The 25,271-nt window shown below is 43.0% G+C and overlaps 1 protein-coding gene across 10 annotated transcripts in view; it reads right to left on the bottom strand.

Moving 5' to 3' along the window:
• Positions 1-243: 243 nt before the first annotated feature.
• FAM13A (family with sequence similarity 13 member A) overlaps positions 244-25,271 on the bottom strand; it is a 149,750-nt gene continuing 124,722 nt past the window's right edge. For 9 of the 10 annotated variants that reach the window (XM_069784743.1, XM_069784731.1, XM_069784736.1 and 6 more), the window contains 10 exons: positions 19,486-19,699; positions 18,960-19,098; positions 17,772-17,853; positions 17,413-17,633; positions 15,986-16,069; positions 11,772-11,867; positions 10,131-10,214; positions 5,920-6,116; positions 5,120-5,221; positions 244-4,064 (listed from right to left, as the gene is read on the bottom strand). In XM_069784743.1, coding sequence (XP_069640844.1) covers positions 3,938-4,064; positions 5,120-5,221; positions 5,920-6,116; positions 10,131-10,214; positions 11,772-11,867; positions 15,986-16,069; positions 17,413-17,633; positions 17,772-17,853; positions 18,960-19,098; positions 19,486-19,699 — 1,346 coding nt within the window. In that variant the 3' untranslated portion in view covers positions 244-3,937. The remainder of the gene's footprint in view (positions 4,065-5,119; positions 5,222-5,919; positions 6,117-10,130; positions 10,215-11,771; positions 11,868-15,985; positions 16,070-17,412; positions 17,634-17,771; positions 17,854-18,959; positions 19,099-19,485; positions 19,700-25,271) is intronic. The other variant, XM_069784729.1, reaches the window with a different exon arrangement.

The raw sequence follows: 25,271 nt of genomic DNA, 5'->3' as shown, positions 1-25,271 counted from the left end.
GGGCCAGCAGCTGGCATGGCTACGCAAACAGGGCGAGCTTTGCCTCCGGGCACCGTGGGGACAGTCGCAGGCTACAGCCTGGCTCTCACCTCAGCAGCTCGTTTCAAGCGCTGGAGAATCACCGATTTCGAAACATCTCCGAAGAGGACTCTGGAAGCACCTCAGGCTGGAGAACTTCAGGCAGCACTTACCCTCTGAAACTTGCACATACCAGGAATAACAACCGATGTCTTAGCAGAATGATTAAAAGATGCGATGCTTTAATTTCACTGCCTTTAACATAAACATCCATTATTTGTTTACTCAGGAGTAAACAGAACAAAACCAAATGCAACTTGTAAGAATAACAAGTTTTTCCTCTGTCTTTAACTCTTGCAATCTTATTTTGTCCACAACCCGTTCATTGTCATAATTTAAATAAACTGCAGTGATTTATTATACCACAATGTGGTAACACGCAGACATGCATGTCTGAAAAGGCCCCAGCGGATGGGAAGCCCAACAGACCGTACTGCCATCCTACAGCAGACAGTTTGTTCTAGCGACATGGAAACAGGTATAAACTAAACAGCTATTTATATCACATAAAGTACATTTTTGTACCGTACTTCACACCTTTTAAAAACACAGTCTTGTATTTAATGTTCTCCAGTCAATAGTCATCGATGTTGGCATAGACAAATCATCAAACAAAACACATATGTTGCTTGGACTGACTTAGAGGAGTGTGGCAGGGCAAACGTCATTTCTGGCTATTTGTGGTTAGTGGGAAGTCAAATCATCTGTGGGAGATACAAAGACAACATTTTAGTGCTCAGGTCTTGGCGCCCTCCTCCTGTGCAGGCTTGGGAGATGGGAGTCACAGCATCTGTAAACCCAGTACAGAAAGTTGAGCATTTGTACGCATCTTTCCAGGACTAGAATTTTAAAATTCACTTCTTCTCTACAATAGTCTTTCCTAGCAGTTCCCCTCACAACTAGGCAGATGACGTGTTTTTTTTTTTCTTTTTGCCACAGGGAAAGACTTGAAAAGAACAGTTTAAAAAGAGAGATGGCTAGGTGTGTTTTTTTTTCTTTTAATGTACAATCTCAGTTAACAGGTTTTGTTACTTTAGCTTTCAAAGTTCAAAAATATAAACTCTCTAAAGTGCATAATTGTACTTACATTTCATATAAACTATCTGAAATTCTAGCAATATACCATGTAAACAGCAGTAACTAAGCATCAGAAAATGCTACAATCTCATCAGTTTAAAAATAAAATGGACTGTTCCCTACATATCATTTATCAAGATTTGTCAGGGGCAAAACCCAGCAAAACAGATAATTTATCAGTACACAGTGCAAACAGGCTTTTAAAAATAAGCAGAGAAAACATACTCCTGGGAAGCCTTGGCCCACTGGAAAAATGTATGACTATGAAGAAAGGGCTGAAACTGCTTCTCTTGTCCATATAAAGATGTCCAGGCCCAGACTCAGCAAAACACCCAAGCTTTAGTCCATTTTAATTCAGCAAAATCCCAAAGGCAGACCAGCTTTAGGCACACACTCACCATGCATGTTTTTGCTTTGATGAACTGGGCCTGAACAATACAAAACTGAGCCAGCGCTAAGGACATTTTGGTAATCCGACATCCTTTCTCATCCCACACTTCTACTAGTAGAGTGACACCACAGCCAGTTTGGCTCAGCGGCTATACCTAAAATAACTAGGGAGAGCTGACTACAGACTCTGAGAGGAAGAGCCTGTAACAGCAGGCGGAAGGACAAAGGCACAGCTCTGATTTCCTGGGCTGCCCTGTGTTCAGACAGGGGTTTACCCTGGTGAGGTTTCCCTTCCAGTCAAACATCTTCAAAAGCAGTTTTTGAGCCCGTTTGTCAGCCCAGTTAACACACCCAAAGGATCAGTTTTGCAGAGGCAGAGCCCTGCATCTCTCAAGTGATGGAAACTCAGCATCTCTGAAAAGCCAAGCCCCAGGTCAGCACACAAGTCCTCCAGACTCTTTGGAAATGCAAAATTCAGTCTTCACTGATTTTATATAGAAAGGGCAATTCTGCAGTCAGTGAAAAAAAACCCCCAAACCCAAAACCCAACCACTTGGGAGTCCCCCTCCTAAGTGCTTTCACTAACTAACACACATCACTGCCTTACCCACCCAGACTAGAAATGGCCATGTGCAAACCCACTGGGAGAAGGTCACCTTCTGAAGTGTTTAAGGGATCCTGAAGAGGCCAAAACACCCTCAGCAGCAGTTTTGGCAAGAATTAACATAGCACATACAGCAAGTGGAAGGGGTTAAGTCTAAGTACCACAACCCAAACAGAATCTATTTGTGAGCCCACTTGCCCATATAAAGAAGGAAGGGGGAGAAGTTGTTCTGGAAGTCCTCTTCTCGCCTCCTCCGGCATGAAGCCTGACCATGACAACTAGCACCACATTTGACCTCAGCCATTTGGCTTCTACATGTTAGCTCCCCAGGGGATCAAAGCAAAAGAAAGCATTACAGAAATGCTCTCCCTGGGACATCAGGGTTGAGCCCTAGCTTGGGGCAGAGTGAGCTGGTGCACACAAGCCTCTGGAGTGGGAGAGCAAGCCCAGGTGGCCTGGGACTGCAGTACTGTGAACCCTCGGCTACTTGGTGCGTTCCTGAACTCGCTGCCTTTCACTCCTTCAGGCAGCATTTGTCCAACACGAGCACCTGAACCGACTTGGGTTCTTTGTCTTGGGACTTTCTTTTCTGAAAGTCATAAACTAATTTGAAAAATGCTGAATTGTCAAAACCCGCACCTGAGACATGGGCCCTTTCTATAGGCAGAGCACAGCTCTAGGCTTTCAGTTCCCTGCAGTATCCTCTGTGCTGGTATACCACCAATACACACTGGGAAGAAAAGACCATCCTCTGTTGCCACCATCACAGTGTCACTGCTGCAGCCCACACAGTCTGACTGATGGTGTACATAAAGAACAAAATTTAGGCTAGCAAGTACGTATGACACTCACATGGACTATTCAGCTTGGACTCTTATGTCTGTATCAAATGGGGTGGGTCTTCCAGATACCTTCCAGATATTTGACACCAGACATTTAACCAATCAGCTACCAAAATCCCAAGGGATTCTGACCTAAAGCTTTTAAAACCTCTTTTCTTCCCAGTTCCCTGAACATGGTCATAATGTTACAGTATCGCCTTCCAAGTGGAATGAGCTGGCAAGAACCTTGCTGCATAGCTCATTTTCTTTGCTCTCCCAGACATGCAAGTACTTTCTTCTACTTCAGTCAAAGTGGCCATCAAAAAAGTGGGAAGAAAACCCAACTCAAGCCTAGGCAAAACTGTAACTTATACCATCTGAGTGATGACTGGGAGATTCTTACAGCATTTATCTAGAGCAAAGGAAGATGCTGGACTCCAAACAGTCAGGTCAAAAGTCTGAGGAATCTTTACTGTAGCTACAAGAGAACAGAACAGTCTTGGTGCTATCTGACTTCTGCCTTCACATAAGATCAGTCAGGGCACTTGCCTGTTAAACTAAAGTAGAAGCTATTTGATGATTTAATCACTATTCATCCTACTTTGTCTCTTGCTATGATATCCTGGGAAAAAGAATAGCATGGCTGCCTTTGATAGTCTAAATATTACAGGATCTGTAAGCAAATCAAAACAGAAGGATCCCTTCACTGAAGTCACTGAGCGCAGCGTCATGTCTCCTACACTGGCAAACTCCATTTTGGGCATCAGGCCTGGAGAAAGTGGGCAACAGCAAGTGTAGAGAGTGATGGAAAGCCACCTTTCCTCCCCCTCCCGCCTCTGGGAATGGCCCTTCAGTTCCCAGGGAGCTCCTCAGCTCTCCCCAGCCAGGCTCCCACTGCATCCACTTCATGCATTTGTCCATTTGGTGCTCTCTCTTCTTTGTTTACTGGCAAAAACAATCTCCTCCTTTACATGATCTTGGAGCTAGTATCTCTTTTACTGATCAGGACCTCCAGCAGCCTCAGCTTGGCCTTAATCTGCTTGTATTCATTGTATTCTTCAGCCATAGGAGTGCGGTCTTCTTTCTGCACGTTCCTAGGGGGAGTGAAAGCAGATCATGAGCATTTCTGTAACATGACATCCTCCCTCAGCAGCCTCCCTCTGTTGCCCAAGATGACCTAAAAAAGCAGCTCCTCTCCTCCACACCCCATCAGGGAACAAAACCAAAACTTTTATCCTTTGAGAGGGAAAAAAACCAACCCAACAACCAACCAACCAAAAACAGAGGGGCTAACAAACTGCTCCAACAAAGCATGGAACGCTTGCATATTGAGGCTGAACACAATCCCATGGTTCCAAATGCAAAACCCTACTTGAAGCATGCCCTACTTCTCTGAAATTGCCAGCCTCTACAAAACAGCTGAAAAACATTTCAGGAGCCATCTGAATGTCAGCTTGCTAGCATGGCAAAATAAAATACAGCCTCTCCTGGCTTGGCACCACATCACTTACATGAACACAGGCACACTTGTGAAAAGGAGGATGATATCTGATCAGATTTCTCTTAGCTTACATGAAACTTCTAAGTTTTCAGTGATTTTACGAGAACCTATAAGGATGATGACTAGCAGCAAGAAACCAACAAGATAATTTAAGAGTATAAATACATTAAAACATTCTATCAGCTCATTAATGAGGGATTTTTTCTGAAAACAATAAACCCAGCTACACTAAAGCACAAATACTTGTTAAACTAGTGTCTGAATACCTCACAGACAAACAAGATTAGGATAGAAATGTAAACATACATCATTAGGAAAAAACATAATTATTTTATTCCTGATAAACTCTTCCACCATTCTGGTCAGCTGTGTTTGAAGCAGCTGGATTTTCACAATCTGTACTTTTGCTTCCCACTGCTTGTCCTAAGAGAAAGTTTTCAAAGAGGCCGTGGTCCCTGAAGTTCTTTGTGGGGGCAGGCAAGAAGTAATTCATTTTAATTGGCAACTATAAAGAATGTGGGTAAAACACTGATGATGAAGAGATATGTAATAGTGAATTCAGGTAACTTTCCATATTTGGAGGTCTTTGCAGATGCCAAACAGATTAAAAGTAGCTGAAGGACAGAAAGACAGCTGAGAAATTATTACCTTCCATTTTGTCGGAAAAAATTATCTTCAAAGTCTCTCAATTTTTTTCTGATTCGCTTTTTCTCTTCCCTGACTTCTTGGAGCTGCTCTAGGAGTTCAGGGCTGTTGGGTTTAAATATAAACAAGATTATAGGTATGTACACAATTATAACAGGAAACATACAGTAAATCTACAAATGTATGGTTGTACATATGCCAAGCAATGGACCTGCTCCTGCAAGCAGCTCTGGCAACCTGATATTACTTGCAGCAAAAAGCTCTCTTAATTTAGCTCAGCAGAACGATCATACACTTAAGCTGAAGCCTCTAAGAAGGTCAAGCATGCATTTCGCAATTCAGCACTAACTCTGTGAAACTTACTTGCTGAAGATGGGTCTGGGTTTGGTGACTTTTATAAGATCAAGACTCAATGGTCACGACTTAAGGCTATGGTGTACGTGTGTTTGCATCAGACCTAGGTGCTTCAAACTAGCAAAGCTAGTTCAACTTGACCTCTCTAAAACCTGAAAAACCTTGTAGACTACAGGGTTGTTTTCATGATAAAGGCTTGCCACTGGTGAAGTGGAGCTACTATTTAGGGCTAGAATCCAAAGCTGCAGAAGTTAAGTATCAGTATCAGGACAAGGCAGTTTCTTCCCAAACCCTTTCATATGAGGGTCTATTGCATTTAAAAATTAAAGCACAAAACCTTCTGACTCAGATCATAAATGGAAACAAAAAGATCTAGACACTCTTCTGACAAATAAAATGCTATCTTAGCAAGAAATAACTTTTTGAAGTTGCCTGTGAATTCAACATACATGGATGCTTCATGAAGATTTGAAAGCCCCATATCCTGATTGCTCCTAGATGGCATCTTATCATCCACTGGGGAAACAAAGCCGTCAGCATCATCTTCCAGTTGATCAAAGAAGCTACGCACGTTGAAATCTGTTTTCATGGTAATTGTGAAATCTGGCTTCACATTGCTGTCCTCCTCAGACCCCTCCTCTTCCTCCTACAGAGAGGGACAGAGCACCCCCGTAACAGAATAGGTTACTGCTTCCCTTCTCAGAAACAGGTACCTCCTTTCACCACATGCACTGGGGAACAGATATGAAAAGTGGATAGGCAGAGCAGGCACTTTAATTGCTAAGCAATACGGGACACCAGAAGACCATCAGTAAGACACCCTATACCCAAAGCATGTCAGAGAAACTGCAGCCACCAACTCAGATTGGGTCGGGCAACAAAACTGAGTGAAAAAATACCTGGGGTTCTTAGCAACCTGTTTGTTTAATTTATGTATTCTGATGTAAAGAAAAACACTTACAGTCATTATGAATGTAGCCTAAAGCATACCAGCCATCCTCTACGTTTCCCTGCAAATACACCTGCAGCATACAGATTGCCAGGTTAAAATGCGAAATATTCTCCCAATAGATGCAGCTCAACAGCTCTCTCTAATGGCTGAATTCAAGACCTCAAATGCTCGTACAGTGATATCAATGAGCTCAGATCAGTCTTTCAATGGCCCAAATGTGGGATATGACTGACTGTAAAAGGACTGCTGTTGCCAACGTGTTCCCGACATCAGCTCTGTACCATTTAGCTGGAATACATTAAAAATTGGAGCGGAAACACTCTGCCCAGTGCAATTTCCCTGAAGTACACTGATGAATTGGTTGCGTTCTAATTTTTTGCAAAATTTACAGGCACAAAATTTGAAAGTCTCTGCTACACTTGGTACTTGCTAATTCATAGCATTCTCAAATGTTGGGCTTGTCCTGCGACACTGTCCAGAAATCATCTGGATTATCAGGGAACACAGCCCAGTTTTCTCTTACTTACAGAGACATTTCTAGAAGGCAGTTTTCAACCTTAATATAAGGAATGGGGCATGAGCATTAGAGGAAGGTAATAAATGCCAGCATGGACAGTAAGTCTCTTAAATATGTATGTATGTGTATATATATTTATTTTACAACCATGTAACCCTAGCCAGGAAGGATCTAAGCACATGCATATCTTTAAAAGCTTTTGAGGGCTAATATCACTGAAGTCTTCAGGTGTATGCAAAAATACATTGTTGCACTGGGATCAAAAGAAGACATTTTCTTTACTTTTTTCATGCAATTCCTTGTGAATAGTTCAATTATTCCTAAGAGATTACCCCCCTATTTCAAGCAAAAAGGGAGAAAGTAACACTAGGACCTGGCATAGTCCCATTAAATCCTCAAAGTCAGTGATTTATAAATGCATACATTTAGATGAAATCAGAGTTTGCCCAGAGTTTTACTTTTATGTTAAAGCTCTAGGCCATGAAAATGCAATGCAAAGCCACAAGCTGAGAACTACAGCCAAGATGGAGGCTTGAGGATATAAAACAAGATTAGCTGGGGAGAAGTTTTGAGTAATAATAATAACAAAAGATACACAGAAGTTTGAATACATCTCAGGAAAATCTGCAGGGAACTTGAGAAAGTTAAAGCAATACTTAGCATATGATTAGATAAGACCATTTATCCAGATGTAAATTATATATTTTAAACAGAAGACATAAAACAGCAGACACGTACTGTCCTTAAACCCTGCAAACAACTTCAGGCTGGGCTGGGGAGGGGAGACCATTGCTCACTGCCATTTACCAGTCCCCAGGTGTGCCATCCTGCCCTGCCGGGTAAGGGCAACTAGGACTGAAGCAGGAGAACGCCAATCCTGCTGTAGCATGGAGGAGGATCTGCTAAGTCAATCTAAGCAGTAAAAATGGGATGCTTTATTTTAGGGGAATCTCTCTGGCACCAAAGAAGGAGCTCCTGTGCCTTTTCCTGGAAGAGCAAGTTGCTTCTGAATTCCTCTTCTGGAGAGAAAGGAAAGGGACAATTTTCATAAGCAGTGTGACAAACTGCTCCCGAGGACGGATGCAAGGTGTCTTCCCCACAGACGCCCACGAGCCCGTCTTGCTTGCCGCACTCCAGGGCACCAGCACACCGCCGAAGCCAGCAAAGATTACTCTGGCCCAGAGCTCAGGAGCAAGCCTCCTGCCAATGGAAGCCCATGGGAGGAAAAGAAAGCGTAGAAATTTCACTTGTTTAGACCTTGGTGCCCAAACACTACATCTGGCTGTCACAAGACCTCTTAAAGCATTTTGCTGTTTAAAATGAAGGAGTGAATTAAAAGGATTCTTAGCGAGAACTCAAATGGAAACGGCCATCTAAGGCCTTCGCTTTAAACAAGTCTCACATGGGAATCTTATTTTAAACCTGAACTGGCATTTACACCTTGAACCAGAATGATCTTCATTGGCTAGATCCATTTGGCTTGCACCTGCTTGGATCTTCAGGCAATCACAAGGCATTTAAATTTTCCGGAGTTACAAATATAAAATCCCCAGAGCATCCCATCATCAGCACTCCCAGCAAGCAAGCTTCCCAACGATTTTTTTCCACACTGACAATATTAAAGATATTGTACCCAAACGCTTGGTAAGGCTTCACCTCAAATTTCCTTTCAAGCTCTTACCCAACACTCCCAAATGCTTCAAAAAACCCACCCAAAATTGAAAAACCCAACAGTGTCAGGGGCCTGTCAAGTTAGGCAGTACTCTGCCCATAGTGGAGCTATGCAGGGGGCAAGTTTTGGGGCCTTTTGGCAATTTCCTCTCTTTCGTTCTGAGTGTAGTTCAGTGCAAAGCTACCACATGCAGCTTCACAGGGTCCCCTTTAAGTGTTAATAGGCACGTAAGTGTTAATGCTCTTAAGGCTGTCACCCAGATCTTCAGTCAGAAACCTCTCAAGGTTTGTATTCCCTGCAGGACACTGCTGAGCTTGCTGCGATGCTGCCCTGGCACAGCACCAGCTGTGCTGCTCAGAGATAACCATAATTGACAGCTATAAGTTTTGACTCCAGTTGCAAGCATAGGTGAAAAATAGAGGACACATTGAAAGAAAAAAACCAAAACCAAACAAAAATATACCCCACCAGGCCACTACTGCAGATTTGATCCAGCAGTTATCTAGAAAATGCAGAGAGCTCAGTGATGATAAACCAGCCTCCAAACAGCAGCTTAACATCTTCAGTCTGCAATCTGGTTTTAATGAATATGTGCCTTGAATAGTCCATTAATATACAATCTACTTTATTTGACTAATAATCACATCATCTTGGATGTCTAGGTCTGCAGTATTTACACCATTAACCAAACTCTGTCTGGACAATGGATAAATGACCCAAGTGGACTGAAGCACATTTTTCCCATTACATTGCAAGGGTAACGAGAGCAAGCCAGGGCCCAGCTCCATGCTGTGTGTCCTGGTCAATCATTGGACTTCCCTACTCAGGGGAAGAAGGCCCAATACTGTAGCAGTCTTCACCACCAAGAATTACTACCCCACAGCAGCACAACAAAAAAACACAACAATCCTGCCATCCAAATCCGACCAAGTGTTAACTAGCAAAACCGAGTTCTTCTTACTTCCATCCTCATGTGACTTGATTAGAAATACCCTTCACAGGGTGGTCACAAAGAGCCCTGGATAAAATAAGCACGTGAATGGGAGTAGGTAAGGATCCCGTAAGTGCCCCGGTTGGCTCCACGTGCGAACGTTAGTTCTGTGAGAACTCATTCCCGCCATGGTGCTGTGTGCAAGCCACAGAGCTTTGGAGTGAGAGAAACTACCACAAAACAAGTTAGTGTCATTAAAAAGAAAGGAGGAAAGCAAGAAAAAAAGCAAGGTACAAAGGTAATTGTGATATTTTTTTTTTTTAAAGCAAAATAATATATTATGTGCAGGTGGAGGGGGAAGGAGAAGGATGGGAAAGAATGCAAAGCCAAGGAAATACTGTAGACTTATCTACAACAAGGGAAGAATTTGATCAGAACTGGTGAGGCTTAAAGCAGCTACTGATTTTTCAGGAGGACACTGCAAAAAAATCAACACTGATGGAAAAAAATATCAATCATTCTCTTTCATTGGTATAAGGGGAAAATTGATGCAAACTGAGCAATTAGTTAGCAGCTGGAGGTCTTCACCTTTATCTCCTTGAAGAAGGAAGCTGTTTCGCCCTCGATAATTGGCTGCAGCAAAGGGCTTCTCCGCTTGCTGGAGGGGGAACCCTGTGACAGGTGTTAACAAGTATGTTACATTATGAACCCCTTTCTCCTCCACCACCTGCTCTCAGCTCATTCTCACACATTCACTCTCAGCTCATCGATGGACCATCAGGAGAAATCTATTTCTTAAAGAAGAAAAACATGCCTGGCAAATCCCCTGAACCTTGGGCTGTTTTCTCTCAGGATGTTGCTTAGCAAGGGACATCGCTGCCAAACACTTTTAAGAAAAAAGCTTGGATGCTGGAATACTAGCTGGGCAGGAGCTACAAAAGTAAAGGCTGCAAGAAAATAATCCCCAGCCTGAGGCCCATACACACACACAACATTTGGTAGGCTCTCCAGAGCTACAGTGTAAGCCCAGCTAGACTCTCCATGCTCGCTTTCCTTGATTTCCTACTGAAGTGTCTAATGATGTAGAGATGGATTTTCAAATGTATCCTGCCTCTGCATGAGCCTCTCACTGTTCTCACTCAAGGAACTGGGGAAAGCCAGTCTTGTCTCTCCTCTGCTGGCCACTGTGCAATTTCAGTTTTGTGTCTAAACAGGACATGAGCTCTCTTTTGAGAGCTTTGTGTTGAACTGCCCATGCGCAAGTACATGGTTTCTTCCTTCTTGATTGCCAGCACCATCTTCACAGGACACGTTCTGGGGAGTACTTTGCATATTCAAAGAGGAACAGCTTTTTGTTTTGTTTTAAATGCAGGATGACCTCCCACTATTTGCACAAGAAAACCCACTTCTCAGTGTGACTGCACTGAATAACGCTGTGCCAGTCTATTCACTTCACTGGCGGTCTACAAAAAATGGCCAGGACACAAGTGCTGCTTGGGAACCACAAAAAAAAAGTACAGGATCATACATGACAGAGTAAACAGGAACCATGATGAAACAATTCTCTTTCCATAGACAGGATAAAAGTATTCTGTGTATATTTTTTAGATCAAATAATTTTTAAAAAGTGGCCTACACAAGTTGTCTAAAATCAGAGATAGTGCATTTGCTCCCTAGAGGGGTGCACTGGATTCCTTGCTGGTGGCAGTGCCTCCTTGCCAAAGCACCACATCGAATGAGGGAATATCCACCAATTGCAGGATCTCTTTAATACAAATGAAGCGTTAGGAGACTGTGGGCCCTTTCTCTCAGCCAAGGAGACTGGTATCTCCTGTGGGACCCACACAAGTCCATGTTCCTGACATACAATCCTGTGTAACCAAGCAGCATGGAAGACCTACAGCTCACAGTGGGTTGGTAAGGAAAGGGAAGTGAGGCTGTAGCCAAACACAAGATGATGAAATAACAGCAGCAGCTCAATGGAAAGAGGAGAAACAACACAAGGTGAGATGTGCCCCATGGCTCATGGGTGGGCACTAGAGTCCCCTGACCAGCTTTGCCTGACTTCAGTATACGGTGTGTCATTGATTCACTCATCTGCTTGGACTTCGAGTGATAACAGAGGTTGGGACTTGGCCTCAGTGATTCTGTTGTATGTGAAAGTGTGGTGATTCCCGTTTCCCCAGCTCAAAACCAAAGAAACAGCCCCCAAAAGAATGCTCTACTCACAATGATAGGGATGGTGTTGGCTCTGGAGAGGATCTGCTTGACCAAGCGATACCTGTCATACAATGGCTTCATCACCTGTCGTTCATTTTTGGTAACCTGAAAAGGAAAAAGAAGCGAGATCCGTGAAGCCTGTAGCAGATAGGCTGCACTCTATAATGCATGTGCCTCTGTTCGCTGTTAGTCAGAGGGGGTCGAAGGGAATTTCATGAGGATGACAGGTTAGCAGCATTAGCCCTGAAACTGGTAATGCAAGTGCTCATGTATGTCATTCCATCTCCTGTCCCAGATGACAGATGAAGCAGCACCCAAGCTGTGGGGTGTCTTGTAATGCGGCTGTATGAGACAGGTGGTTTAAATGACCAACTTAGGTATCATATGTCCACAGCACAAAATGACCCATAGAGGCAGCAGTCTGTGCTTGTAATCACGTCTACCATTGTAAGGCACAACATGAGGTTTCCCACCCTTATTCTTGTGGCTGGGACCTCAGAGGCAGTGTTTATGACCCACGAAAAGAGAAAGGAGCTGCGATGACTGGATAGTGCAATGTAAGGAGACCTTCCCAGGGTAGATTAAATGACAGATTTCACAAAAGCTGACTTTCCGGCTTTGCTATTTCTCCTCATTTCCTGTCCAAGCCAGCCGTTCATCTTTTTAACCCCCTAACCTTGCTCTCCACCCCTCCTCCCAGCAACGTTGCTGGGGAGAAGTTACTATAGAGCTGAGAAGGGATGAAGGTGCAAGGGCCGTGTGGCATAGAGAAGACAGAACAGTGCTGTGATGCCCACCCCAGGCCTTCCTTACATTGCTCTGTCCCTTACTCCACTCCTCCTAGCTGCATGTCACGCTCCCTCCTCTGATTGTCTTACAAACTCTGAGTGTTCATTTCTGTTTTTCTTTCAGATCCAAGCTAAGCCGAAAATCTCAGTAGTACTGAGCGCTAGACAGTGCAGGAGAAGGGAAGACCTAACAGACTAACAGACAGTAGCTAGTGTGGGAAAGCAAAGGTCTGTCCAACTAAGTGGTAGTTGTGAGGAAGTTGGGTTTTGTTTCTTCAATGTTTTGTTACAGCAGGGTTAGAAAACAAACAAACAAAATACTCAGCAGAACCAACCTGATCACTGTCTTTCTTTGTATTCAGCCCTGTCTGACCCACATCCTATTACTGTCCTTCCATTAGATCTTTTGTCTAACTTTAGATTATAAAGCTCTTATGAGGGGAAGCTTTAACTGATTCTGATGTCATGCCTATCTTCCTCAAGGCTTTTTACTGTTGCTAATCACCAGAACATATGAACAGCTGCCCTATAAAAATCAACATCAACAGTGATGAGCTTTGTACAGTCTCCCTTTCTACGACAGAAATAGAAGGAAAGGGAATACAGCTTGAGACAGGGAGGAAATTTTAAAATGAACTGTCTTTTACTTTGTCTGCAGTTGACTTTCACTGCAGTAAGCTTTCTAAAGCTTTCACATCCTCCCTCCAGAGCAGGAGAGAGTGTTGATTGGCAAGGGGCAGAAGAGCTGTAAATATTGCCAGGAGCGGGACTGGCAGGGATGAACTCTAAGAATCTGGAGGTAGCACCCTCCTCCTGATAACCAAGCCTATTTCCTATGTTGAAAGCAGATGAATAGGGAGGAAGGCCTTTTTATTCCTTTCTGGCTTCCATGCAAACATCCCCAAGCCTGATAAGGGGCATAGAGATGGGCAGTCCAAGCTCTAGGGCCTGCATGGCCCAAACCTCTGAAGCACAGTTAGGCTCCAATACTCTACAGCCTCAAGCTGGCTGTTTGTTGAGTTAAGCAGCTTGCATGCATTAGAGAGATGTGAGCAGCATCAAACAATTCACTCAGCCCTCTCTGTATCGAGTTTTGTGTTGATGTGTCTGCATTCAATTGCACTGGCTAGCAAGCTGCCTCCACCTTTGGACGTTTCTCTGCAACCAATCAAGCGTGCAACTGGAGAAACTGGGTAGCCTATATATATATGTATAAAATACTGTATTATTCCTAGCTTTAACAGGTTAGCAGTTAGTAGAACAGGAGGCACAGAACTACTATTGGCTCAGACAGCCTCTGTTACTTAAAAAAAAAAAAAAGAAAAAAAAAGACTATGCTGAGGCTGAGAACCAAACCTTCAATTAACGACATTTCAAAGTCGATAAATAGCACTGTTCTGTACAGAAAAAACCCATAATCCTTGGAATGTGCAAAAAATCCTTAGGTATGCTGAAGAATGGAAAAAATAAGTTACACACTTCAGTGTCTGAATATCAGTATGGAGGAAGAACACAGGGAATTAATTTAGGCATTGGAAGTTAAGTGTATGGGGCCTGCGTCAGCCCTGCAGACTTACACCAGCACACTTAACAGAAAGCAGATTCTGACAGAAAACATTTAGCACATGGACAAACTGTCTCAGTAGGTAAACATACGTAATACCAGCAAAACCCGAGTATATTTTGGGAGAACATCAAAATGCAAAAAGACTGTTGGAATAATGGAGCCTTTGACTCAACTCTGGGGCATGCTCCACATGGCAAAAGAGCAGCAGCTGAGGAACAGACCATTGCTTGCATTGTTAGAGCAGCTCAAGAGTTTCTGCAGATGGACTTTTTGGCTTAACTAAAACAGTTCAGTTCCACCTTTGCAGGTTCATCTATCACTGGTGCAGAAAGACCCAGTTGCACAACAAATCTGAGCTCCATTGTTTTTCTTGTTTAGTTAAATATCTTTAGGAAAAAAAAATACTTGGCTGAACTATCCCCATTCTCCTCAAGCTCTCAGTACTTTTCCACTGCTGCAGTGCCAGGAGCTGGAAACAGCAAAAGCTGATCAGCTGCAGTCTTCTTTGCCATGCAGTTCAGTGTTGCTAGGTATAGACTGCTTACTTAAAAACAAACAAAATAAAAAGCAGTTGTATAAATAAAGCATCAGAAAGGGAAGAAAAAAAAAGTATGCTGACAAGCTAGGCTCTGGGCATGTTCTCTTTTTAAACAGATTTAAGCGAGTTCACTTCAATGAGATGCCACCTGTTGGTTTATATCCTTGTAAAAGCAGCAAAAGCAGACTTGGTCTCATGGAGAAGACAGGGAAGGTTAAGTGGATTCCCTTGTGCTGGCCTTTTGCTATTTTACACAAGAATAAAACTGCATGTCCTCTCATACAACTATGCTGTTTTCAATTGCTGGTATATGTGACTGTACAATATTAGCACTTCATGAAGGCATTTAAATAAATTAGTGAGACTTTTTTAAAAACAATGGACAAAGGAGGAAATAATTCAGGAGCAAAAGGAAGGAAGAGATCAGGAATCCCATGCAGAAGCAGAATGACAGATTTGTCAGCTCCACTACTCAAGTATTCCCTATCAGCAGTAATTTGCTGCTCCCAAGCCACTGCTCAAGGGATTAGCACCACTCTGAAATTAAGTTACTTTACCTATACAGCTGGTAGCAAAGATTATAATGTCATCAGTGAGAGAAGGGATTCATATAAAGCCAACTTGGTGGCCTGGAAGCCACTCTGTTTCTGCCACTGCAGAGATCAACAGTAGACGATACTTAATTCTCTGTCTTCACAAATTATTTTCCTTTGTTAAAGAAAAACCTCATGCCCTTCACTTCCACTGGCACATGGAAAAAAACCTCCATTTCTCAGGGGAAGAATGAAATCTCCTCTCAACTTATGCTGAAATGCTTAGGAGACAAACTGTTTCATGAAACCTTTGGCACAAGAGGATTGTGCAAACAGCACGGTGCTGGGAGCAACACAGTGCAGCTCCTCTAAAAAGGAGCAATGTATGCACACATGTATTCCCAGTTAGCCATTAATACTAGCAAACTGCAAAACTCCTGGTTGGATGGGGGACCACACACAACTATTCTGGTGCAGACTGTATCCCCGGCAAAGCTGGCGAGTCCGCTGGGCCTTAAACTGGATGTCTGTGGATCCTGGTGAGTGTGATGCCAGAATAATGCACATTCAGCCTATAGGTATTTGCCAAGCCCAGCGCTGTGTGCAGACATCACCTTGCTGAGAACAGACCCCTCAGTAGCAGTAGTGAAGGATCATGGAGGTGGATTAGAGGATGCACATGTGGTTTGAACAGCAAGAAGTTCTAGCGACTGACATCAAAGGAGCATTAGCGGGATCACTTGCCACAGACAAAGACATATAAAGATGTACTTTGAAAAAAATGCTGCTGTACATACCGGTCTGCCATGAATGCTTTCATAATACAGCAAAGCTTTTTGGAGAGCCACTTTTTCAGCTGCTATCTGATCTCTTGTCATGTCCTGTGAAAAGTGGCACAGAGAAAGAGGAGGAAATAAAAAAGGTCAGATTCTTGGACTCAAACAATACTTATTTGTGGCCTAACCAAAGTCATGTCATTTTGTCATTAATGTTTTGAAGCCTTATCTCTGCCTTCCGGTCCTCTTTCCCCAGCTATATGGCCAAAGAGGCCGTTAACGTGAGTAGCAACCTATGCACAATGCAGACAGATTAAAACCATATAACTTTGCATATGAAGGAATTTTATGTACATAAGGGGGATTTATCGATTATCAAGTGTGCTTTGAAAGAACAATGGTACGCAACTTTTAATGATGGTGGCTCTTTTTCAGTTAAGATCCAAAGTGTAAATTCTGCCACAAAACACGTTTGTTCTTTTTCTCCAAATCTAAGACAAGCTCCAGCACCTCTTGCAAAAGCTCACCATCTTTGCTTTGACTGCCACAAACACACTTTACCAAGAACTGAAGTGCAGTCAGACCATCTCCTTCTGCCAATTCTGCTATGGAGTGAAAAGCTCTGGCAGACAGGCTGAGGGGACCAAGCCAAAAAAAGGGCAGACATTGGAGAAAACTTCCCTAAGTTTGCCAGAGTTCCCTCACTGAACTTGCCTGACACCGAGCCTTCTCTCCCTATCACTGCACCAAATACTATCACAGGCTCTCTTTAAATGGCCAGGCTGTGGATTCTTGCTACCATCAGAAAACAGCCAAACACACACTGTGTGTATCATCATCTTCTGCAGATCAAGTAAACAAAAATAATGGTGTCTGCACCTCTCTTACAAAGCACTGCACAATTTACACGTCAGCAGACTCAAGGACTTCACTTACAAGGCTGCCCAAACCTCAGGACCTAGCAACATCAGACACAAAGACCTCCCTGCTGATAACCCTCAGAGATTACAGCAGCTGACAGAGCTCAATGTGAAACTCTGAAGAGCAGCGATAAAGAGCATTCAGCTTTGGAGTGAACTAGAAGAAAACAGATGACCCAATCTCCAGAATCACTGGAAGACTCAGAATTTGCCCAAAGCCTTTGGACGTAACAACAGAAATAGCCAAATATGGGGCAGGAAATATTGCAGTAATTCAGAAACGTTACTTGGAATATACAAGGATCAGAAAAAGAACACACAATAACATTCAATAGAAACTGAGCTCTGGGAAGAAAAAGATCAGATACTAAAGGCAGAGGGAAAGGAACTAAAGCAACTGAGCCAGGAGTAAAGGTTGCAGACTTTGTGACAAAATGTAGAAGACCACAGGGCTTTCAGAAGTGACTGTGCAGCCATGAGTTACCGACTTGTACTTTAAGTCCTAAATATGATCTGTCTACATTGTACCTTAATATCTTCAGGTCGGTTTGTCTCTGTTCTTTTTTCTTGAAGCTTCTTCTGGATAGAATCAAGGGTCACTTCCACGGCAGGCTTGGCAGATTTATCTGACAGGTCTTGCTTCTTGTCATCATCCTTTTCAAGCTGAGAGCCGAAGCTCTTGGGGAGCGTGTTGCTTCGCTGACGCACAACAGGGCCAAGGTCCTCCTCTGATATCTTCAGTTTTGACTCTAAAACAGGGACATTTGGGGGAAGATGAATATTTTTTCTCTTAAAATGTGACAGTGACAGGATCGCTGCCTAACATCAAATTTAAATGAGGCAGAGTCCAGCTGCCCCCAAAAGGTGCACTAGTGGTGGCTGCTCACCTTTAAGTTGCTTTCGGAATTTGGCCAAATCATTTGTCCATTTGAGCACTTCAGGGTTGGCTGCTTTGTCACTGTGGGAAGGCTGGGAGGAAAGAACAGTCATGCTGAATCTGTGTTAAACCAACAAGAGAGACCCACCGAAACAAGCTTGTGTCACAAAAAGAGGCACAACAGCATTTGGACCCAGAATAGAGCATGGGCACTGACATCTGACGGGCACCTGCATACCTCTGAGCAGTTCATTTCAGACCTTGCTTTAATTGCTCCTGCCTGTCACAACACTGTCTCTTAGGGGCATCATGAGATTGATTTTCTTTTTAGAAAACACTAAACTTTTGATGGCAAACATTAAGTTGTAGGAGTGGTTCAGAGGGCCAGATGCACGCTGGAATCCTTGTGCCTACTGTTTCCTAAGAAGAGGGCACATCCAAAATAGAGGAAGCCTAGCACGAACAGTTTGAGAAGTGTTAGGATGCGTGTGTGTATCCACACCAAAGGCTGCCTTCCATCCAAAGACACCAAAATAACCCAAATGCTAGGCTACAGCAAGCTCTGAGCCTTTCTTCCAGCCTGTTCTGCTGCAGGCAAGATCCTTTCAAGTACAATCCTTTGTGGTTTAGATCACCAACAAAGATGCACACATGCAAAGCTTTAGATCCTTAAAAAGCCTTCTGTGCATCAGAAGGACATGTCAGGAATAATTAGAGTACAGTACACTGCTACTGCTCAGCAGCACTTGACTGTAGTTCCTTGCTCAGGAGTAAAGGCAGCTGCTCTCTCTCCTCTGCAAAGCACTGGTGTCCTAGGATTAGCATCATGCAAATGAGATGCACAACTGTGCTTCCCATAAGCTGAACTTGAATAAATAAACAAGCAGAAGTTTAACATAGCTATTCCTACACACTGAGCGTGTGCTTTTGGCAAACCGCCTTAAGCAGTGACCAAACTCCTGTGAGTTTATTAAGCTATCTTTTGTGCTGCACTGATAGTACATAACGCCTGGAAAGGTAATTCGCTTGGTGGGGATGCAAGTTTTCTTTTTTTGGGCAGCACCTTTTTTATTTTTTATTTTTTTTCCTTATAAAAGCTTTCAAGCCCTCTGCATGTTTGACAGACTTCTCTGATGTCCCTTCCCTTTGTTGCTAATGCATACCTCTCCATACAAATGCTTATCTCCTAGAGACTCACTCTGTATTTCCTCTCCTCTTCGAATTTGTCCTCAAATCTCCTGATCTTTTTCTTCAGTCCCTGAATCTTCCGGGTGAGTTGTGCAGGGGTAAGGTCCTCTCTGTCATCTTCATAAGATCCCAAAGATGAACTCCGCCTCCTACCAAGAGCAGAGATTGCAAGAAGAGCTTATCCAAACAGCCACAGTACATCTTCACACAGAGAAGACCACTTAAAACTTTGTGTAAATAAAGGCAAATCCCACAGAAGTGAGAAAGCTATGTTGCTACTCTGTAATGACAGATAGCAAAAGATGCTGTAACAGCCTCTTTCAACAGCAGCAATTCCCTAGATACTAATTCACAAACCAAGAAACGATTAGTTACCAAGAACTTTTCTAAAAATACCAGTTTCCCATCAGCAGGAACAGAAACTCAACACAGCATAGCTATCCAGCGTATGCGATCCAAGGAGACTTTGCTCGATGCAACTGTGCAAACCCTTTACAGCTTGGGGTGAGAGTCAGCACAGGCAAATCACAACCCACCTCATGAAGGAATGAGAATTGGGAGGGGAAGGAGGCACTTCTGTATCATCCAGGTACTGCTGGCTCTGTCCATAGGCATAGAAGCGAGGGGACAGCATAGGATCGCTGTCCTCATCCAGAAGCTGGCGAATTAAGCGACCGGCCTGCGGGGAAAGGCGAGCCTCATCTGAGTCTAAGCCGTCTCGCTGCCATGAGGAAAGAGCACGGATGGGTTCTGGGAACAGTAAGACAAAGGCTGGTTTTATCGTTTTTGTTTTACACGTATGACAGGCTCCAGGCAACTTTTCTAATGACTCCTGACCCGTTTCTCCTGGACCACAATTCCTTGTCGTCAGGCATTCTCTGGGTCATTACTTGCATGTGCCCAGCATGCAAAGCAATGCAAAGCATTGCCTGGCCAGTAGTGGGTACTCTACACAAACATAAATAATCTCCTAGGTGCAACAGAAAACTGTACCCAAAAGTTGGCCAGTGATTGCCATGGACTGACACCATACAAGGCTATCGCCAGCCAGCACCTTTGAGGAAAAAGTTATGCTGGGCAAGAGAGAATTATTGGCACTCAGCAGTATAAAAGAAGGCAACTGGATTACAGGAGGATTTTTTTTCAGTTTCAGGATGTACAAGTGCTGTAAATGAATAGTATATTAATTGTCCTTCCATAGCCTCCAGCACTCCAATACGACCCTGCAGCCTGTTATTGGAAATTCAAAGACTAGGAGTAAGCATACGTTCTTCTAAGTCTGCAAGGAAAAGGCGTCTCACCTTACTACCTGTTCCACAGGGTGCCTCGCCTGTAAATTAACAACGATGGTAATATGGTCAGTTTCTCCCTTTTATCTTTCACATGCAATCGTGCTGCTTAACTGCATGGTAGAAAAGTGAGGAAATCTTCAGTCCCCTGTATGATCTAACCAGCTGGAAGTAAAAGTGATGTTCTACAGGGACATGGTGGAGTGGGATAAAGGGAAACCCAACTTAGCATTGCTGATTAGCATAGTGGAGCCCATGGAAAGCAATCGCCTCAATCTTGTGATCACTCCCTCCAGATGCCATAAGGAGTCTAACGTTTTGTGTTCAGATAGTTTACTAAGCTGATTTGCATGCTCCTAATTAGCACCACAGGATTAGACAGTTTAAGAGCCAGGCTTTGAACTTATAAATCTAATGAATAGTTCTAGAGTCAAGTAACAAAACAAAAACCTTATAGAAAGCTCCCAGACCAGTCACAGAACTATGGACTCTATTTCCTGTGCCCAGTGTGTCTACTCTTCTTCCATGAAGAGAAGGGGCTTTTGAAGTTGTCAATTTTTGAATAAAGGCAGTATTTCCTTTTGCCGAACAAGGTTAAGATTTTCATAGCTCAGAACAGATTGCATGAGGATTCCCTTACAGAACCTCTACGCTGTTTAATATTCCCCCCCATGTACAATTTGGACAGCGCAGATCATCCACAATTCAGTAATGACAGGCTTGGCGGTATTTTGCCTGTATACAGCATCAAACGATGCTCTCCTCCTCTTCCCTTCTTCCTTAGCACATGAATATAAATGGCACGCCTCTGCTTAGAGGCTGGTGCTGCATGCAAACTGATGCATTGCTCTGAAAGGGATGGCTGGGGGTTTTTGCCTCTCACAGGTGTTGTGATAAATGAAGCACATAAAAGGCCAGCTCGCAGAGGCTACTTTGATGAGGTGTGCAAGTCCCAGGTGTATGTAGGCTGTTTTGCCATGGATTGGAAAGCTTATGTAGCCTGAACTTCTCTCAGTTAATTCCTGGAACAAGAGTTTTTTCTAAGCTACATTCAACCTTGGCAGTTCTTAATACCTGAAATATTTTGCTCAAGGGATCTGGTAAGAAGGAAGGTGAAACAAAGGGCAAATGCTTCAGCTAAACTGTGACACTTCGGTGTCGCACACTTCCCTGAATCTCTCATGATTTCAGGAAGGTCCTCACAAAATCTCTTGTAGCAAAATAAAGGCTAATAAAACAAAAGGAACAGATTTGATACCTCAATTTCTGCTAGAAAAATGTTAAGTGATGCACGTGATTCTACCAGACATCTCTCACTTCCAATTTTTGGAATACACTCTCACCCCTAAACAGACTTTGCTCTTGGAAATTGTTAAATCACACCTCCATGGGATTTACAGAGATGGAACAAACTCAGAAGGAATCAGCAGCATATTTAGCAGCAACCAAGTTAAGCTCCTACCACACCAGCTAACAAAGCCATTATTAATCATGTATGATGCATGTGACTTTGTCCCAAGGTGGATTTATATACCAGATAGAATGCGACATTCAGGGAATTGCAATGGCTCAAAGAGCCTCTGATCAAACCCCAAAAGACAGCAAAGCGCTTTATGCAAGCTAGTGGGGACCGAGGTATGTGTACTTTCTATTGTGTTGATTTCAAAATTGAAACTCACATTCCAAAGGAGAAAGTGTTAAAAAGGAGAAGGAAAAAACTCCTAAAAGGAAGAGTCAAATTTGAGACTTGACAGAAGAAATGGCTGCTATAGAATATCAGCTGTTTTTAACCCTTGCTCCTGGAAGGCCTGACTCTATGGGTAACTTGTTTCCCTTGCTGACTGTAAATATTTAGAAGAAAAAAAATCTCATCTGGACACGAAATGGCTAACCCCCAGCAAGTAACACAGCAATTAATTAAGGAACATATTTAGGTATGTAGAATTATGAATTTTATCTACATCAGGTCATGAAGTGGACCAGAGCTGTAGTCCAACTGCCTTCTCTCTCATACTGGCCAGGGGCCAGGCGCTTCAGCTGGAAGCACTGGAATCGCTGGATTGCACAAATATACAGGAACCCACTAAGGGTAAGCTGCCACTTTTTCTGACAGTGCACAATCAACCAATTCCTCTTTAACAGAATACATAATATCTCTTGTTATTCATTTATCCAAGATAGCTATCAAAGTGCTGAGCTTTTTCTGAAGGCTGCTAAATTCCTGGACTTAATGGTTCAGGTTTGAAGTATTTGCTATCAAGATTAATGTTGTCACCCTTTCCCCTTTCTGCTAATTGAAGAATAAAATCTCAGTAAAGAATGTGTTTTACCTTTTCTTTGCCATTGATTTGACAGAGCAGTTACCCTTATTCATCTTCTGTCTTGAACAGATCTCTCTTGCTCAGAGAAAACTCAGTTTTCTACTCATCTCCACATTCTTTCCATGTACTACTTATTTCCCCATTTTCCATAATGACAACCTTTCATGAAAAAAAATACTTGAGAATATTTAACCACTATGGCTGTACCAGTGCAAAGAAAGGGTGAAAAAATTTTCTATTTCTCGGTCAGACTCTCAACATATTTCTTTTAGGTATGCCTTTTCTAAGTCTGCACAGAAGAAGTGAAATAAGCTGGTATGGAGCCTACAGTCCTTCAGAAGTGCTGCACTCCCTCTCAAAATCCCACGATCAGTTAATCTTTCAACAAAGCTTGTCAACCATCTGCCAGGTGTTGCTCTGCAGAACTCTGTAGGCACACGTATGCCTATAGCAATACAACCTCTCTGCCAACCTGCTGCATAGAGGACTGGAGATATTAATAAACCTGTGTCATGTGAGAAAGAAGGAAAATTAATTGAATCAAACCGGTGTATTATTGGTGAGCTCCAAGCCATCTTGCTGACAAAACCTGACTTTTTTTATCATTACATTGTATATTTGCCACAGGCTTACTGGGGGCTGCAGGGCCAACACAGGGGTGCCCACACACACATCCCACTTGAGGTTCAGCCAGCAAAATGCCGCAGGCATCTCCCGTTTCCCTCTCTGCAGCCACACAGCTGATATGTGCTTCTAACACTGCTTCTACACACACCCATCTGACGAACAAAGGAGGCCAACACTTAGCTGCTGTAAACCAAAGTAGGTCCGGAGGGATTAAAAAGCCTAAACTAATTATGACACCTGAGGTCCTAGTATTAAATCCCACTTGAAAGACCCCAGAAAGATGTCTCATAATGAAGCGAATAAAGCAATTTAAAACCCCCAACATTCACTAGCTCAGTAACAACCTATTTTACTCATCTTATACTGCTTGAAAACACCCTTGTCTGAATACACCAGGAGGTATTCTTTCTACGTAGATCAAAAAGAATGGCCCAAATAAAGCGCTACCATGCCTTTTCAGTCAGTGAGATGACACCTCTCAGCTAGCAAGCCAACTTTGTATTTTGTTTATAATATGTCATAATAAACAATGAAAAAATAAATTTTAAAGATATCGATGCTATAAAATAAAATAAAATCGGGAAACAATGCAATTATTCTTTTCTACACATAGTAATTAAAAATGCAGCGTGTTTCCTCACCTCTGGATTTCTTATGCTAAAGAGTGTTACACACAAATACACTGATCTATCTAAGTCCGCAGTGTTGAAAAAAAAAGAAATCTAAATCCAGTTTCCCTGTTGCTATACTCTTAGGATTTTTTTGCACTGCTCTGTCGGTTTTTTTCATGGGAAAGTATCAATTAAGTCCGTGTCGAAACTATTTGTAGATCAGCTTTACCCTCAGGGTCTCAGTGCTGCAATACTTGAGTTCTCTACACTGAGAACTCAAATTGTGTTTTAAACTTCTGCTTTTATTCTTTTTTTTTTAAGCTTGAAATTTGTAGAAAAATGTCCACTGATTGTTTCCTAAGTGCTTGTTACTGTAAACTCATCCACAGAACTTTTTTTGAAGCGTCAGTAATCAGGCAACGTAGGCAGCAATCACACGCATCGTACTGATTTACGGAACTGCCTGTTCAGCTCCAAGCTGCTGACAGAGCCAGCTGCTATTATGGAGAGCAACATACTTCCAGATTTTCCTTGAGGGCAGGATAGCAAGTTCTGAGCTTGAATTAGAAACATTTGGTAAGAAATCTGCACAATAGCACTGGTCTGTGAGAGAACACTCTGTCTTCCTCGCTCATGGCACTCGATTCAAATGTAATCCACAACAATTAAAAATCTTTGCTATGGAAGTAGCTCTGAAAACGCTTGCTCGCAAGCCATCTCAGCTGGCACTGACTGACCAGCTTAGCAAGCAAGCCTAGCAGTCAGACATCCCAGTACACAGAGACAGCTCAGTTCACACCCAGCCTGAGAATAAAACTATTTGATTTGCATCCACCAAATGCACATTAGTAAAATACTTCTCTTGGACCGTGGGACATGCACCTAGGCTAAGTGTTCAGCACTTGAATTTTGCCTACATACTACATCAATAGCCTGATGATTACTATGCATATGCCCCTACGTGTAGCTGGCAAGGTGGATGCAGAAGGTGGGCACATGGCAGGGTGTGAGCCTATGCACTGGAGGAAGCAGGAAGCAAATTTCTCTGTCCTCTCTCTGCTCAGCTTTAGGTAAAGGGAACATAGCCTGGAGAAGTACAGCAAACCTCTCCTCTTGTGTACAGATTTGACTATGCAGTGAACGTTAGGGGAAAAAAGAAAAAAAATCCAATAAAAATTATTTCTAGTGTAACATAAAAGGCAGTGGGCCTTGCCAGCTCACCTGGCAGCAGTTATCACAGTTCTTTGCCCCTGAATGAGGGTTTTTAAGGCAGCTCTGGTCTTAACACGATGGAGAACCTGCCTGAGTGACAAATAAAAGCTAGTCAATGGACAAGGTTGTCTTGTGTAATTTTGTGCCCGTTCTTCAAGGCTCTTTCCTAACATTTGACTCGATGCAGTGACAGCTACAGCTGAAGGCAATCCCTCAACCTGTAACTGTTCTCACGAGCCACTTGTGAAAGGCCCAGCAGTTG

Source organism: Haliaeetus albicilla, chromosome 1, assembly GCF_947461875.1.
Source record: "Haliaeetus albicilla chromosome 1, bHalAlb1.1, whole genome shotgun sequence".
Lineage (NCBI taxonomy): Eukaryota > Metazoa > Chordata > Aves > Accipitriformes > Accipitridae > Haliaeetus > Haliaeetus albicilla.
The sequence above is the reverse complement of the archived record's forward strand: the minus strand, read 5'-3'. Positions and strand labels throughout refer to the sequence as shown.